Here is a 17,905-nt window from a genome sequence, read left to right on the forward strand (position 1 = left end):
CATCATCAGGTGACTCAGGTGAAGGACAGGGTGTCAGAGGAGTGGCAGACCAATGAGGCATATCATACCTATGACCATGGAGATGGAAGCGGAACCATGGTTACAGTGCAGACCAGCACACATACCTTCCACGTAAGTTAACAGCTACTGTATGTCATCACATCATCCCTGCATTGCCTTTAGAAATGGTAACGCTCACTTCTCCATTATGTAGTGTGTCCCATCAGACTTTGCAGCATTTTGCCATAGCTTGACATAATGACAACGCTAACCTTCCATCTCTGTGTATAAGGTAAGCCTGGGTCATCGGTCTGACTGTAATGAGTACTTCAGAGCCATGTCCCAGTCCAGTATGAGAGAAACCTCAGAGAGCCTGATTCTCCTGGACCACATTCCCTTCTCAGTTTTCCACTCCCTTCTACAATTCTGCTTCTGGAATGACTTCCAGCTCCTCCTGAGGAACGCTGGAGAACACATCTAAGTGGGTATTATTCCTCATATATCATACTTAATTTTCCATTCATGGAAATTCATCTGGCCCAGGCTGGCACATCACACACAGCACAAGCAATTTATTGTTTGTAAGGTTGTAATGTTTCTAATGTGGCAACGCTCTCTTTCTGTCTGACTCTGGAGGTGGGCAGCTGGCTGAGACCTTGGTGTCGCAGTGCCTTTTGGCCCTGTCAGGTGTTCTAACCCCAGACACCTGCCTGTCCTACCTGGCTCTAGCCCGGGACATCTGCTGTACTGAGCTGGAGACGACTGTGTTCTTCTACCTCAGCAGGCACCTGCTGGAGCTGCCTCACCTCACCAGGTGCAGCATGACATACTGTACACCCATTCCCCCCATACCTGACCGCAATCAGCCTACTTGATGGGTTTCAAGTTCCACACCAAATAAATAATCTTAAATTGCAAGGAGTGAACTCTCCTTTCAATTGAAAACTGTTTATTCATATTGTGAATGCATTGCCAGGTGTCTGCCGGCTGAAGGCATGGCTGAACTGACCTCTCTGAGGTAGCAGGGTGAGCTCTGGCTCTGCAGCATGAGGAAGGAGAACCTGAACTCCTGGAACGACCCAGAAGCCGGCCGCCACCTCTTCACCCTGGATGGGTCAGAGGTCACCGGTGACTGGCATCCAATAACAGAGCTCCCCTTCATGGCTGATAAGTGGTGCTTCACTGCAGTGATTCTATTCAACTACCTCTACCTCATTGGGGGCTACAGGCAATGGGCCAAGAGGGTCTGGGAGTTTAAAATGGCCTCCTTTAGGTACAACCCCTTCATAGCATGCAATGGCCACATCAAGATTGTGGCTCTACAAATGTCTACCTTTTGCCTACACACATAAGTACATTTTTTTATACAAAAAGCATTACAAGAATATTGACGTCTTGATTTTGTCCAAAGTAACAATAATTCAAATCAGGTAAATTGATAAAACACACGTTCTTTAACCTCAATGTCAACTTGTTTGGACATCGCATTGTGGTTTTTAGCTGTATGCATGATGTATTTTGGATGTTTTCATTCTATTTTCAACACTTTCAGACAATGCGATTAATCACGATAACAAAAAAATGTGTGCACTAAAATTGCAAATAGTGAACTCGAGTTGAACTACCTCTGTCCAACCATAGGTGTGTGTGTGTGCTCCACTGCAGGTTTGTTGTCTCCTTTCTGCCTCTGACTGACTTTCAGTTCACCCTGTTCCTGTCCCATGACCTCCCTCTGGCCACAAGCCTGGGCCCCTGTCTCTATGTCCTGGGGAACATCCAGAGGACTGGAGAAAAGCTGCTACTACAGTATGACTCCAGGCAAGGTCAAACAGTCTTGTCTCAGGTAGTGAGTGGAGTTGTTCATTTCAACCTTACATGTTGGTCAATTGCAAGCTGCAATCTAATGAATAACAGCATTGAACCACCTTACACACACACACACACACACGTTCGTACGTGCACACACACTTGTTCTCTCTCTTTCCCAGAATTGTGGTCTGAGCTGCTCCCTACCCTAACCAAAGCCACTGTTGACCTTCCCAGTCTCTACTTCCTGGGCACCACCGACCGGCTGTTTGTGATTGGAGGAAATAACTCAGAGAACGTGGTGGCAGCATTCTGTGTGGTGTCTGGGCAGTGGGGGCAGGTGAGACAACCACCTGAGTGTTATCTTGAATGAGATTAAGTTGTTTTAAATGCCATAGGCCTATCTATCTAATCCTCCCGTATCTGGTCCTAGGTGAAAGGGGCTGAGAAGGTGGCGTTAGCTGGTGTGAGCGGACCAAGTAATTGGGCGTCACTCTAAAGCGGAAAGGTGGAATAAACGAGTCAGGAGTAGGTTTTCTTGATTGAACACAGTTCTCTATTGAGGGCATTTGGGCAACACAAACACTCCAACATAATAAATGAAAATCTCCCAAGGACAAAACATACATCTTCTTCTCCAGATTTAACAGGAACACAATACGACTATCTTTAAACTACAACAAAAGTCACAGGATTGTCACCGTCTTCATGGTTAGCTCCTCTGTCTCTGTGGCCATCTTCCAGAGATAGTTTTCACCCCTTCTCTGCTGGTTCCATACTCTCTCTTATAGGGGAAGGAGAATATGTCATTAGTACCGTCAGCTGTGCTTAATTGCCTCTGGTTACCTTGTCTCCCGTGCCTTGTTGGGCTACTATCCATGAGCCCAGCCTGCCCTCTGGTGGTCCTTCCACACTGGACAAGGGACAGTGTTGGGTGACCAGGTATACATGCCAGGTATAGAACACAGCACTGCTGTAATGCTGGATCGTCACTCCCTCTCTCTCACTGTCCTCCCTCCTCTACCCATCTGCACCCGCTATGAAGTCCTACTTCAACTCTCCTTCTGACACAAACGTTCATCAATCAATCTGATTTGCCTTGGTTTGCTCTGTTTGGGGTTCAGGCCCAGATTTTTATTGAGCGTATCTGGAAAAAGGCAACGTGGGTCTTTGCTGGGGTGGCAGGGTAGCCTAGTGGTTAGAGCGTTGGCCTAGTAACCGAAAGTTTGCAAGTTCATATCCCCGAGCTGACAAGGTACAAATCTGTTGTTCTGCCCCTGAATAGGCAGTTAACCCACTGTTCCTAGGCCTACATTGAAAATAAGAATTTGTTCTTAACTGACTTGCTAGTTAAAATTAAAATAAATTGCTTTATGAGGACTGTACCCGTTCTGTGTCAGCAACAATAAGCCATGCTTTCGCTCTGCCTTTAATGACATCTTGAACTAAAGTAGTCTAAAGGAGAAAACTCACCCGACAATTGTCGGTACAGTAGGGGGTCATTTGTTTGCCATTCGTTCACTTGGTGACGGCGCGTTGTGTAATATGCGTATATAAAAAAAATACTTTTCTCCCGTTTCTACATATCGAATCGGTTTGGCTCGATTTGCAAATTACGTTCAGAACTCTGTTCAGAGGGGCTAAGTACTCTCAGCTGGCAGACAATACTACCGATCTGTACATGCCTTAAATCTCTACCCAGAGGAGGATGGGCTCCCAATCTCGTTTCCGTCCTTTTAAAGAATTCCTATGGAGTTTGCCTTTCCCACCGTTGCCTTTGTTTACTCTTTTTGGGGGTTTTACTTACTAATAACCACTTTGTGACAAACGTGTTTGTGAAATAAAGGTTAAAGAGCAGTTAAACATATTTGAAACATAAAGCCATTGATCTTAACTAATCCAATGACTCTTGGGTGTCTGACTAAAGCTTAAAACCTGTCAGACCATGAGAGAAACAGTGAGTGACATATCCACAAGTGTAGTGACATTAAAAGGGAACATGGTGGGTTATTACATGACATATAGCCACTATAGACGCACTGCTTACCGAGAGACAGCGAGATGAAACTTGCCTCAAAACATGCCTTAGAACTATTCATTATTAATGAACCATTTGTCACTGGTTGCCCTGAATGACACTTAATATATATGTAAATAGATTGATGAATCAACATAATGTATTTATAAGTGTACTCTGTAGGGGTTTGAACACTATGTGGTCAGCAGACACGTGAGGTTACAGTCTAGCTCTCGATAGTGTCCAGTTACAGATAGAAAAGTCTGAGGGGGGGGGCATAGGGGAAGTACAGAGAGAGGGGGAGGGAGGGAGGGAGGGAGAAAGCATAGGGGATAGCATTGCTCTCAGTACCTGAGGAAAGCCACTTCAAGGGCATAGGAATCACACACAGAACACAGAGAGGTTCAGCCCCAGTCCAGAGGAATTCCACTGAGAGAAACCACAGTCAAGGCCTTCTTCTGTTTCACTTCAGCAACCTTGAATTGAATCCCTAAGCAAAAAGGTATGGAATTACTGAATGTTTGGTTTTTAGATTGCTATAATGTGTCATTTCTTAGGCTACTGTAGCTGTCCATGACACACTAATGTATGTAATACTGTAACCTAGTATAGTTAGATACCATATGGATTTGTTGTTGGTGCTGGCTATTGTGCATTTCAGATGTTTGACAAACAAAGCAAGCCAAAAGTTAGTAATTGTGTAGGCTCCTTGTGGCACAAAGCCTATTTATTGGAATATGTTTTTATGAATTCACCTTGCAAAATGTTTCATTATGTGGTTTGTGGTGTAGTAGACCTCGCATGCTCTTCCTAGTCTGCAGTGTTTATATTTTTAAACCAGTCCTACATCTGAGCGCATGCCAGTAGCCTAGGCTATATCTGTCATTTCAACTTTGCCCCACTTAGCTGCTGGCCTGTCATATGACATGGAAAAAGAAATTCAAGCCCACTTTTCAGTCAACCGGGCCACAACATAAACAGACTTATGACCTCCACATACAGTTAGAAAATATTTAACAAATCCCTGAAATTACAAGAGGGCTGGATTACCGAACGCGCAAGCAGGGCATGTGCCACGGGGCCCCTGAGATGGCATATGAACACCTCATAAGCAATGACAAAATGTGTAGAATTCCAGGAAATTAGCTTTAAAACTGCAACAACAACAAAAAAGGAGGTAGCAAATGTGGTAATGCAGCCCTGTTTCTCTCACCAGAAATTGATTAAGGGTTGACTTTGATTCCCACATCCATCCATTAGCCTAAAGTTCGTTTGGTTTGATAATTGTGCAAGAGCAAACATTTTAAAATAAATTCACGTGTGTAAACAATTGAAGTTCAACGTCCCTGTCTATCTATCTTTCTTAACAGGGTCTTCAACGTCACCGGGATGGCGGAGGCACATCAGGCGGTTGGCTTCCAGTTCACCGTCACCCCAGATGGCATCGACCTCCACCTGAGCCGCGAGGTACTCAAACACATCTACCTGTCAGGAGTGACATCATGGATAAAGCGCGCCATAAGATTTAAGGTTTGTTTTCGAATGATTAAGTAGCCCTACAGTCATTACCAAACCTGAACCTGATAGCTAGTTTGGTTTTTGTTGCAGTCCAGCACTAAAACAACTGATTCAAGTTATTATTATGGCCTTGATTGAATCAGGTGTGTGTAGCCTAGTGCTTGGCTGGGACATAGGCTAGCACATCCAGGAATAGCCTTGTTGGTCTGTTTGTAGGCTAACTATCTAAATTAACATTAAATTATTTTATTTCAGAATGGGATATTGACAGGGGTCTACCCTGCCAGCCCATCCAGTTGGCTGATTGCTGTGATAGCCATCATGAGCACCATGTATGCCAGGATAGACCCATCACTGGGAATGATAGATACCATCAAGAGGACCCTGCCTGTCAGGTCAGTGAGCAAATAATTTAATGATGAAGAGGCATTGGGGAAGAGCGATGCATATTTTTTCAGATTAAGTATGTAACTGTTGGTATCCATTGATAGAATGTCCTGTTAAAGGACAATAAACATAATTTAGATGTGAGGTTCTCTCCTCTCTCCAGTGACTACATGACAGTGCAGACCCAGACAGTGCTGAGTGCCATCCTGTTTGCCACGGGCCTGTGGCTCTCTCTCATCCTCATGCTGAGGTACATTCTCAAGGCCCTTCTCTCCTACCACGCCTGGATCTTTGAGTCCCACGGCAAAATGAGCTTCTGCACCAAACTCTGGCTGGTACGTCTGTCAAATGTCTCTATTTCAATAGAAACATGACCAAAAGAGCAGCTCACTTATAGTTCAGAATCAAGACAATATATTTTCTGAGCTCTTATTGTCATTTATGAGTATTTGATTATTCTGACAATTAACCCAGTCATTGTGTTGTGTTGTTTCTCTTCAGAGTCTGGTCAAGATGTTCTCTGGGCGCAGACCTCTCCTCTACAGCTTCCAGGCCTCCCTACCCAGACTACCTGTGCCTAGCGTGGACGACACCATAACCAGGGTGAGAGAGAGGGGGTTATGTGTCTCATATGCTTAGATTAAAAACAATATGAAACTGATCAAATGTTTTCAGGAAAGTGATGGACCAGGACCAGTGTAGAACCATATATGTACACTACATATCAGTATTATATCATATAATCGCTTTGTGACCTTGCAGTACCTGGAGTCAGTGCGCCCCCTGCTGGATGATGAGCAGTACAACCAGATGGAGGTGGTGGCCAATGACTTCAAGAGAGATGAGGCACCCAAACTCCAGAAATACCTCATCCTCAAATCCTGGTGGGCTACTAACTACGTACGTATTCTGAAGTGTGATGTCAGGTTACATGAAACGATAATGTGGTAACTTTATTTATTAAGTTGTTTTGGTGAGTGCTCAAAGTGCTCTTTAGAACAAATGATTGTAATAGATTATGTTTTTACAGGTGAGTGATTGGTGGGAGGAGTACATCTACCTGAGAGGCAGGAGTCCCATCATGGTCAACAGTAACTTCTACGCCATGGTAAGACATGTCTATATGGGTACTCATACAGGGAACATGGCATTGCTTGAGATGTATCCAGTAACCTTTACCTAATGATGTATTTGATGATCTGCTTTAGGATCTGCTGTACGTGATTCCCACACACAGACAGGCAGCTCGGGCAGGGAATGTGGTTCACGCTATGCTGCAGTACCGACGCAAACTAGAGAGAGGAGAACATGCACCGGTAACGAGTACCCCTCTCTCTGTCTCTCTCACCCCCTCTCTCTCCCTCTTTGTACCCTTGAGAGTATTCAGGTCCCTCCCCCATTTCCCCTTTGGCCCTCAGCCCTCTCTCTACCACTTAAATAACCCAGGTCATCTCCCTCCTTCTCTGTTAACCTAAATCCTCCTCCCACTGCCTTCGACTTGTTTCTGGTCTTAGGGCATTTCCATTTCAAATGCCCCATGAGCACTAACATATGAAGTCCATAGGAACACATCAAATTTGGTGTCAAATGAAAGCTAAGAGTCTATTTTTTGAAAAATTAAGGCATATATACATTTTCCCTGCTAAAAATTAGGAATAAGCAAAGGCTTAGATCTTTGGTCAAACTCATGGAAAAGAGGTCCTAGAAAACATCTAGCAGAAAAAGTATTTAAGGTATTGGAAATACATAAAAACACAATAACAAATATCAACACTTATATTTTGTTTTGCAGAAATGATTTGCCTTCTGTAAGTTTAACTCTTAGAACTACCCATCCCGGATCCGGGAGAATTGTCATCAACTACACTAATTAGCATAGCGCAACGGTCAAAAAATATTACTAGAAAATATTCATATTCATGAATCACAAGTGAAATATAGTTAAACACAGCTTAGCCTTTTGTTAATCACCCTGTCATCTCAGATTTTTAAATTATGCTTTACAGCCAAAGCAAGACAAGCGTTTGTGTAAGTTTATCGATAGCCTAGCATAGCATTATGTCCAGCTAGCAGCAGGAAGCTTGGTCACGAAAATCAGAAAAGCAATCAAATTAACCGTTTACCTTTGATGATCTTCCGATGTTTCCACTAACGAGACTCCCAGTTAGACAGCAAATGTTCCTTTTGTTCCATAAAGATTATTTTTATACCCAAAATTCCTCCATTTGTTTGTCACTTTATGTTGAGACCGGAAATAGCGGTAACGACAACACCGGGAAAAAAAATCAAATTATATCCATAATATCGACAGAAACATGGCAAACGTTTTTTATCATCAATCCTCAAGGTGTTTTTCAAATATCTATTCGATAATATATCAACCGGGACAATAGGCTTTTCAGTAGGACCGAGAGGAAAAATGACTACCTCTGTCTTTTACGCAATAATCACTGAGAGCCCTCAGCTGGCCTCTTACGCAATGTAGTCGTTTACGCTCATTCTTCAACATAAAGGCGTGAAACTACGTCATAATGCTGTAGACACTTTAGGGAATACGTAGAAAAAGGAATCTGGTTGATATCTCTTTCAGTGGCCAATAGGGGTGCATAGGAAGACAACGGTTTCAAAACATGAGTCACTTCCTGATTGGATTTTTCTTAGGCTTTCGCCTGCAATATCAGTTCTGTTATACTCACAGACAATATTTCGACAGTTTTGGAAACTTTAGAATGTTTTCTATCCTAAGCTGTCAATTATATGCATATTCTAGCATCTGGTCCTGAGAAAAAGGCGGTTTACTTTGGGAACGTTATTTTTCCAAAAATGAAAATAGTGCCCCCTAGTTTCAAAAGGTTAATTCATATATATTGTATTTCTGTGACCAAATACCCACATATCTTTGAGATAAAAAAGAAAATATATAATTAAAGTTCAGAGGTAAAAAGTAAAAGTAGACCTACCAAATAGTTAGTGTTTTTACTGATAACAATTTGGTTGATGATATATTAAGTGATTAAAGCGTGTCATGAACTGGACCCATTATGTTATGTTACCACCGGCTGTTATTCCACTTCACTAACCAAAATATATGTTTTTCAAAATCAAGTGGTCATATCATAGCTGTCACCCGATTCTTTCTGCAAAGATCTTTGAATCATAATTCGGAGTAGATATTTAAGAGTTTTTGTCAGCATATTTTGGTGGGATTCCATTAACAGCTAGTTTTCAGTTTTCCCCTCCCCACTCAGACCACTCCCAGACAGTCCTAGTGAAATTCCTGCTTGAGAAATTGCTCTTTGCTAAGAAGCTTTTTCTGTGCATTTTTGACCAAGCATAGTAGTAAGATTTATACATTTTTTTATTGTATTTAACTAGTGAAGTCAGTTAAGAACAAATTCTTGTTTACAATGACAGCCTACCGGGGAACAGTGGGTTAACTGCCTTGTTCAGGGGCAGAACAACAGATTTTTACCTTGTCAGCTCGGGGATTCGATCCAGCAACCTTTCAGTTACTGGCCCAACGCTCTAACCACTAGACTACCCCCCACCTAGTGGTTAGATTAAGGTACTTAATTGTTACCCAGAAATGATTTGTTGTGGTGATAAAAATGGCTGCTTTGGACTTTTAAATGTAGTCCTTGTGCATAGAGTTGTATGGTTTGCTTATCTTTGCAGTCAATGGTTTTTGTTTGGCATACTCTCTCTCTAGTTGAGGGCTCTGGGGGTGGTGCCCATGTGTTCCTATCAGATGGAGAGGATGTTCAACACCACACGTATCCCTGGCATAGAGACAGGTGAGCACACTGCTGCCTTCTGGCATAACACTATCAAACTATCGCTGGGTAGTTTCATGAATCAATATGAACATGAGTTTGTGTCAGACACATCTTCTGACCATCTTAAACAAAAACTTTCATTCAAGAGAAGTGTGCATTCCCCAACCCCTTATAATGTTCTATGTCCTCACCCCCTCTCCTACTCCTTGGTCCAGACTTTGTTCAGCACCTGAGTGACCGGAAGCACCTGGTGGTGTACCATAAGGGCCGCTTCTTTAAGGTGTGGCTGTACTACGGGGGGCGTCACCTCTGGCCCTCTGAGCTGGAGACTCAGTTCCAGAGGATCCTCGACGACACCACGGAGCCACAGCCTGGGGAACTCAAACTGGCTGCCCTCACAGCCGGCAACAGGTATACACACATATAGGCACGAAAGCGCAACCTCCCCTCCTTCCTCACACACACACATCAGAAATAAAATGTCCACCTCTTATCCTCTCCCAGAGTTCCTTGGGCGCGGTCTCGTCTGAAGTACTTCAGCCAGGGTGTTAACAAAGCCTCTCTGGAGGCCATCGAGACGTCAGCCTTCTTCCTCACCCTTGACGACGAGGCACACGGTTACGACCCTGACAAGCTGAGATCATTGGACCTGTACGCCAAGTCCCTGCTGCACGGGAAGTGTTATGACAGGTGAGACAAATCGGAAGTGTTATGACAGGTGAGACAAATGGGAAGTGTTATGACAGGTGAGACAAATCGGAAGTGTTATGACAGGTGAGACAAATGGGAAGTGTTATGACAGGTGAGACAAATCGGAAGTGTTATGACAGGTGAGACAAATGGGAAGTTCTATGACAGGTGAGACAAATGGGAAGTGTTATGACAGGTGAGACAAATGGGAAGTGTTATGACAGGTGAGACAAATCGGAAGTGTTATGACAGGTGAGACAAATCGGAAGTGTTATGACAGGTGAGACAAATGGGAAGTGTTATGACAGGTGAGACAAATGGGAAGTTCAGGTGAGACAAATGGGAAGTTTTATGACAGGTGAGACAAATGGGAGAGTTCTATGAAGTGTTATGACAGTGAGACAAATGGGAAGTTCTGTTATGACAGGTGAGACAAATGGGAAGTTCTATGACAGGTGAGACAAATGGGAAGTTCTATGACAGGTGAGACAAATGGGAAGTTCTATGACAGGTGAGACAAATGGGAAGTTCTATGACAGGTGAGACAAATGGGAAGTTCTATGACAGGTGAGACAATGACAGGTGAGACAAATGGGAAGGTGAGACAAATGTTTATGACAGGTGAGACAAATGGGAAGTGTTACGACAGGTGAGACAAATGGAAAGTGTTACGACAGGTGAGACAAATGGGAAGTGTTACGACAGGTGAGACAAATGGGAAGTTCTATGACAGGTGAGACAAATGGGAAGTTCTATGACAGGTGAGACAAATGGGAAGTTCTATGACAGGTGAAACAAATGGGAAGTGTTATGACAGGTGAGACAAATGGGAAGTGTTATGACAGGTGAGACAAATCGGAAGTGTTATGACAGGTGAGACAAATGGGAAGTGTTATGACAGGTGAGACAAATCGGAAGTGTTATGACAGGTGAGACAAATGGGAAGTTCTATGACAGGTGAGACAAATGGGAAGTGTTATGACAGGTGAGACAAATCGGAAGTGTTATGACAGGTGAGACAAATGGGAAGTTCTATGACAGGTGAGACAAATGGGAAGTGTTATGACAGGTGAGACAAATGGGAAGTGTTATGACAGGTGAGACAAATCGGAAGTGTTATGACAGGTGAGACAAATCGGAAGTGTTATGACAGGTGAGACAAATGGGAAGTGTTATGACAGGTGAGACAAATGGGAAGTGTTATGACAGGTGAGACAAATGGGAAGTTCTATGACAGGTGAGACAAATGGGAAGTTCTATGACAGGTGAGACAAATGGGAAGTTCTATGACAGGTGAGACAAATGGGAAGTTCTATGACAGGTGAGACAAATGGGAAGTTCTATGACAGGTGAGACAAATGGGAAGTTCTATGACAGGTGAGACAAATGGGAAGTTCTATGACAGGTGAGACAATGACAGGTGAGACAAATGGGAAGTGTTATGACAGGTGAGACAAATGGGAAGTGTTACGACAGGTGAGACAAATGGAAAGTGTTACGACAGGTGAGACAAATGGGAAGTGTTACGACAGGTGAGACAAATGGGAAGTTCTATGACAGGTGAGACAAATGGGAAGTTCTATGACAGGTGAGACAAATGGGAAGTTCTATGACAGGTGAGACAAATGGGAAGTTCTATGACAGGTGAGACAAATGACAATGACAGGTGAGACAAATGGGAAGTGTTATGACAGGTGAGACAAATGGGAAGTGTTACGACAGGTGAGACAAATGGAAAGTGTTAAGTGTTACGACAGGTGAGACAAATGGGAAGTGACAGGTGAGACAAATGGGAAGTTCTATGACAGGTGAGACAAATGGGAAGTTCTATGACAGGTGAGACAAATGGGAAGTTCTATGAAGTTCAGACAGTGAGACAAATGGGAAGTTCTATGACAGGTGAGACAAATGGGAAGTTCTATGACAGGTGAGACAAATGGGAAGTTCTATGACAGGTGAGACAAATGGGAAGTTCTATGACAGAGACAAATGGGAAGTTCTATGACAGGTGAGACAAATGGGAAGTGAGACAAATGAGACAAAAAGTTCTATGACAGGTGAGACAAATGGGAAGTTCTATGACAGGTGAGACAAATGGGAAGTTCTATGACAGGTGAGACAAATGGGAAGTTCTATGACAGGTGAGACAAATGGGAAGTTCTATGACAGGTGAGACAAATGGGAAGTTCTATGACAGGTGAGACAAATGGGAAGTGTTATGACAGGTGAGACAAATGGGAAGTGTTATGACAGGTGAGACAAATGGGAAGTTCTATGACAGGTGAGACAAATGGGAAGTGTTATGACAGGTGAGACAAATGGGAAGTGTTATGACAGGTGAGACAAATGGGAAGTGTTATGACAGGTGAGACAAATGGGAAGTGTTATGACAGGTGAGACGGGACAGAAAAGAAAAAAAGATGCGTTGTAAAGTAGGCCTATTTCAGTGAGAATAGTTTAGCGCTATATTGCTTTTATGTGCACTGCCTTTATGATGTGTGTTTCAGTGTTTAACCTGATATGCCTTCTCTCTCTCAGGTGGTTTGACAAATCCTTCACCCTGATCGCTTATAAGAATGGTAAACTAGGGGTCAATGCAGAACACTCGTGGGCAGACGCTCCCATTGTAGGACACATGTGGGAGGTAATGTTATTGATGCTCACGGCAAAAAAAAATGTGGAAAAAAAGGAGAAAAATGTACAATTTATACCTAATTTCCTGCAGTTCTGCCCATTTTGCATGTGGTGGAGAGACATTTCTGCAGTTTTAAAGCTAATTTTCACAAATTCTACACAATTTGCCATGACTTATTGTAACAGTATAACTTTAGACCGTCCCCTCGCCCATACCCGGGCGCAAACCAGGGACCCTCTGCACACATCAACAACAGTCCCCCACGAAGCATCGTTACCCATCGCTCCACAAAAGCCACGGCCCCATATTAATATGACATCTGAGTGAGAATGACTAACATAATCTATGTGGGCCCCCAGGAGGTCAGGGCCCCTGGGCACGTGCCCGGTCGGTATTCGGCCATGATTACTACAAGCTGGCTAGAATAACTACAAATCAAAAAATGTGCATGGCTGCACCTTTTGTTTTCTACTATTCTTACTCTGAACAGTTAGTTGAGACCCTGACTGAGTTCCTTTTTTGGGGGTTGGGGGCCCCCTAGCGACCGCTTATGTCTGGAGCCGGCCCTGTTGATGGTGTATTAATGATGTATTACAAACATGTTATTCTAAAACACAATATATGACATGGTGTGATTCATTGGGAAGTGTGTTGTGTGAATCTAATGGTTGCTGTGCTGCTGTCTCTGTGTAGTACGTCCTAGCAACAGACTGCTTCCATCTGGGTTACACAGAGGAGGGACACTGCAAAGGAGACATCAACAAGGGCCTGCCTCCCACCGCCAAACTACAATGGGACATTCCATTGGAGGTATGGCTTCTAATGTGTTAAGGATCAAAAGTTGTAGCTTTAGTAAAGAGGAAAAGCTAGTTTAGTGTGTTCAGTAGACCAGTCAGTAGTTTCTACAGGCTGTCTTGTGTCTTGTCTGAGCCTTTCTGTTCTCTGGTCTCTCCTCATCACTCAGTGCCAGGAGGTCATTGAGGATTCCTACATGGTTGCCAAGGAGATAGCTGATGACGTGGACTTCCATGGCTGTCTGTTTGATGAGTTTGGGAAAGGCCTGATCAAGACGAGTAGGACCAGTCCTGATGCCTTCATACAGCTAGCACTGCAGCTGGCTCAATTCAGGGTGTGTGTGTGTGTGTGTGTGTGTCTGTGTGTGTGCGTGTGTGTGTCAGTCACGAATAGACAAGACAAACAATATCATGTCTCTAATAAACTGAATTTATTTGTTGTCTATGCATTGTAGGATAAGGGGGAGTTCTGTCTGACGTATGAGGCCTCGATGACCCGGATGTTCCGTGAGGGTAGGACAGAGACGGTTCGCTCCTGCACCATAGAGTCCACAGCCTTCGTCAGAGCCATGCAAGACAAGAACACTAAGGTGAGGACACACACCTTAAACACACACCTCTCTTACTGTGTACCTTTGTTAATCATTTCAGAGGCAATATAGAATGCACTAATGACAGCACAGGAGCAGTAACAGTTCCCTTCCACATACATGCTATGCATGCTAGATATAGATCATCAGATGTTTGACTATATCTGTGGTTAAACACAGTGTGGGTGCAGCACTGCAGGTGAGTAGCCTTGTCTGTGGGAGTTACTGATAGACAGTGACATGATGTAACTCTGCCAGTGAGGCTCAGGTCATTCTGACTCTGAGAACTAGGTGACCAGGACCCAAATGTCTGTTTCTTGTACCTATCTAGCCAGAGGAGGGTGTCCTCTAGAGCAAGCATGACCAACCCTCCTTCTGGAGAGCTACTGGCTATGCACATTTTGCTTTTGTTCCAGCCCTGCACTAACATACCTGATTTAGCTATTCAAAGTGCTGATGAACAGTTGATTAGTACAATCATGTGTGTCTGAGTAGGGCTGGAGCAAAACCCTGCAAACCCAGTAGCTCTGCAGGTGGAGGACTGGCCACCACTGCACTATCTGTTGTGTTTTTTAGGTTTTGATTGAATATCATCTGTTGTTGTCTCTGTGAGCAGAGTGCCCAGAGGTTGGACCTCTTCCGGAAGGCTGCAGACAAACACCAGAATATGTATCGTCTGGCCATGACAGGCTCTGGCATCGACAGACACCTCTTCTGTCTTTACATCATGTCCAAGTACCTCAACATCGACTCACCATTCCTCAAACAGGTCAGCTCGCTTCTGAGTGTTTGTGTAGTCAACACCATTATATGTCTTAAATTATACTTTGGAGATTTACACTTACCCATCTTCTCAATTGACCCCCCCCCCCCTTCTCTCTCCCCCCTGTGTAGGTGTTGTCAGAGCCCTGGAGGTTGTCCACTAGTCAGACTCCTCAACAGCAGCTCAACATGGTCGACATCAACAAGTTCCCAAGATACGTGGGTGCAGGAGGGGGGTTTGGCCCTGTGAGTCTACCGCACGCACACAACACACACAAACACATTAAGAAATTAGCTGGGACCAGATTCTCAAGTCCTACTGCCATTGTGTCCTCTGTTACTTCATCGGTCTGCTTCTTACTTCTATGAAGTAGTCAATGTCGGGGCGGCAGGGTAGCCTAGTGGTTAGAGCGTTGGACTAGTAACCGGAAGGTTGCAAGTTCAAACGCCCGAGCTGACAAGGTACAAATCTGTCGTTCTGCCCCTGAACAGGCAGTTAACCCACTGTTCCCAGGCCGTCATTGAAAATAAGAATTTGTTCTTAACTGACTTGCCTGGTTAAATAAAGGTAAAAAAAAATAAAAAAAATGTTAGGGGTGATTGGTACTGTCTCTCCTGCGCCCCCAGGTGGCTGATGACGGCTATGGCGTCTCTTACATCATTGTAGGAGAGAACCTCATCACATTCCACATCTCCAGCAAGTTCTCCAGCCCTGAGACGGTGAGACCATTGTGTCACACTACATGATGAACCATAGAGTATATAGCACTTACATACTACCTTAATGACAATCTAGCTGGATCTTTATCAGGTCAAACAACTGTCTCTTTCTCTGTAGGACTCGTACCGCTTTGGACAGAACATTCGACAGGCCATGCTGGACATTCGTGCGCTATTCGACCAAAACGACAAGAAAGAGATGTGATGAGTAGACAGGCTGAAAGGTCTTTATAGACTTCATACCACATTTTCATGCTCTGTGACATTACATTATTTCCAAAACGGCTAGTCTCTTCTGGGTAATGCCTTTAGAATGGGTCAAGTTATAGATATTTTGGATATTTACTCAGTTAGCAGGAGGGAACTGTTTTGTAGAAATAAATATTTAATAAAGCATTATGACTTTATTTCGCACTATCCCTTCTATAAAATGGCAGTGAATTTTTAACATAGTATTGAACCAATTTTGGCAAGAGCAATGAAGCACAAAATGCCTTGGTAGCCTTAAAGAACATTGATTCATATGATATAGTAATGTAGGTTAAGGATAGGCAAGGCATCTGTTTAGTTCAAAGGCAGTTATATTTGCATCTGATTGTAATATGTGTACACTTGTAAATAGCACTGTTTTGAGTATTTAAGTGTTGTAATATATAAGGTAGTATATCTGAATCTGTTATCTGAATCGTATGTACAGTTGAAGTCGAAAGTTTACATACACTTCTGTTGGAGTCATTAAAACTCGTTTATCAACCACTCCACAAATTTCTTGTTAACAAACTATAGTTTTGGCAAGTAATTTTTCCAACAATTGTTTACAGATTATTTGACTTATAACTCACTATCACAATTCCAGTGGGTCAGAAGTTTACATACACTATGTTGAATGTGCCTTTAAACAGCTTGGAAAATTCCAGAAAAGTATGTCATGGCTTTAGAAGCTTGTGATAGGCTAATTGACATCATTTGAGTCAATTGGAGGTGTACTTGTGGATGTATTTCAAGGCCTACCTTCAAACTCAGTGCCTCTTTGCTTGACATCATGGGAAAATCAAATTAAATCATCCAAGACAAGCAATTTCCAAACGCCTGAAGGTACCACGTTCATCTGTACAAACAATAGTAAGCAAGTATAAACACCATGGGACCACGCAGCCATCATACCCGCTCAGGAAGGAGATGCATTCTGTCTCCTAGAGATGAACATTTGTTTGTGCGAAAAGTGCAAATCAATCCCAAAACAACAGCAAAGGACCTTGTGAAGATTCTGGAGGAAACAGGTACAAAAGTATCTATATCCACAGTAACACTAGTCCTATATCGACATAACCTGAAAGGCCGCTCAGCAAGGAAGAAGCTACTGCTCCAAAACCGCCATAAAAAGAGCCAGACTATGGTTTGCAACTGCACATGGGGACAAAGATTGTATTTTTTGGAGAAATGTCCTCTGGTCTGATGAAACAAAAATAGAACTGTTTGGCCATAATGACCATCGTTATGCTTGGAGGGAAAAGGGGGAGGCTTGCAAGCTGAAGAACACCATCTCAACCGTGAAGCACGAGGGTGGCAGCATCATGTTGTGGGGGTGCTTTGCTGCAGGAGGGACTGGTGCACTTCACAAAATAGATGGCATCATGAGGGAGGGAAATTATGTGTATATATTGATGCAACATCTCAAGACATCAGTCAGGAAGTTAAAGCTTAGTCACAAATGGGTCTTACAAATGGACAATGACCCCAAGCATACTTCCAAGTTGTGGTAAAATGGCTTAAGGACAACAAAATCCTTAAGCCACCCAACTTATTGTGGGAAGCTTGTGGAAGGCTACCTGAAACGTTTGAACCAAGTTAAACAATGTAAAGGCAATGCTACCAAATACCAATTGAGTCTAAACTTCTGACCCACTGGGAATGTGATGAAAGAAATAAAAGCTGAAATAATAGTTCTCTACTATTATTCTGACATTTCACATTCTTAAAATAAAGTGATCCTAACTGACCTAAAACAGGGAATTTTTATTAGGATTAAATGTCAGGAATTGTGAAAAACTGAGTTTAAATGTATTTGGCTAAGGTGTATGTAAACTTAAGAATTCAACTGTATCAGGTTCAGGTTCAACTGTATGTGTTTAGAGTGTATTATAATAAAGGATATGTTGATTGTTTGTTTTACCTCTTCTTTGGACTTGAACACATAAAAATGTATACTC

General features: G+C 43.2%; 2 protein-coding genes across 3 annotated transcripts; both read left to right on the forward strand.

Moving 5' to 3' along the window:
- The first annotated feature begins 96 nt into the window (after positions 1 to 96).
- On the forward strand, positions 97 to 2,874 carry LOC135573294 (uncharacterized). The gene is made up of 7 exons (XM_065022147.1): positions 97 to 132; positions 293 to 350; positions 637 to 814; positions 1,046 to 1,273; positions 1,666 to 1,823; positions 1,989 to 2,175; positions 2,721 to 2,874. Exons 1-7 carry the CDS (start codon positions 97 to 99, stop codon positions 2,872 to 2,874), a joined length of 999 nt encoding a protein of 332 aa, XP_064878219.1.
- Positions 2,875 to 4,236: 1,362 nt separating this feature from the next.
- Positions 4,237 to 17,860, forward strand: LOC115134194 (carnitine O-palmitoyltransferase 1, liver isoform-like). Of its 2 annotated transcripts, XM_029667921.2 has the most exons (19): positions 4,237 to 4,325; positions 5,194 to 5,353; positions 5,597 to 5,736; positions 5,892 to 6,063; positions 6,230 to 6,331; positions 6,491 to 6,628; positions 6,759 to 6,836; positions 6,937 to 7,044; positions 9,438 to 9,522; positions 9,720 to 9,915; positions 10,009 to 10,194; positions 12,733 to 12,838; positions 13,523 to 13,639; positions 13,794 to 13,958; positions 14,079 to 14,213; positions 14,830 to 14,982; positions 15,108 to 15,221; positions 15,603 to 15,695; positions 15,814 to 17,860. In XM_029667921.2, the coding sequence occupies exons 2-19, from the start codon at positions 5,213 to 5,215 to the stop codon at positions 15,898 to 15,900; spliced, it is 2,316 nt and encodes a 771-aa protein (XP_029523781.1). In that variant the 5' UTR covers positions 4,237 to 4,325; positions 5,194 to 5,212; the 3' UTR covers positions 15,901 to 17,860. The 2 variants fall into 2 exon arrangements, with proteins under 2 accessions (XP_029523781.1, XP_064878562.1); XM_065022490.1 differs by lacking the exon at positions 4,237 to 4,325 and having other exon boundaries at positions 5,187 to 5,353.
- Positions 17,861 to 17,905: the final 45 nt, after the last annotated feature.

Source organism: Oncorhynchus nerka, linkage group LG9a (genome assembly GCF_034236695.1).
Source record: "Oncorhynchus nerka isolate Pitt River linkage group LG9a, Oner_Uvic_2.0, whole genome shotgun sequence".
In the NCBI taxonomy this organism is placed as follows: Eukaryota; Metazoa; Chordata; class Actinopteri; order Salmoniformes; family Salmonidae; genus Oncorhynchus; species Oncorhynchus nerka.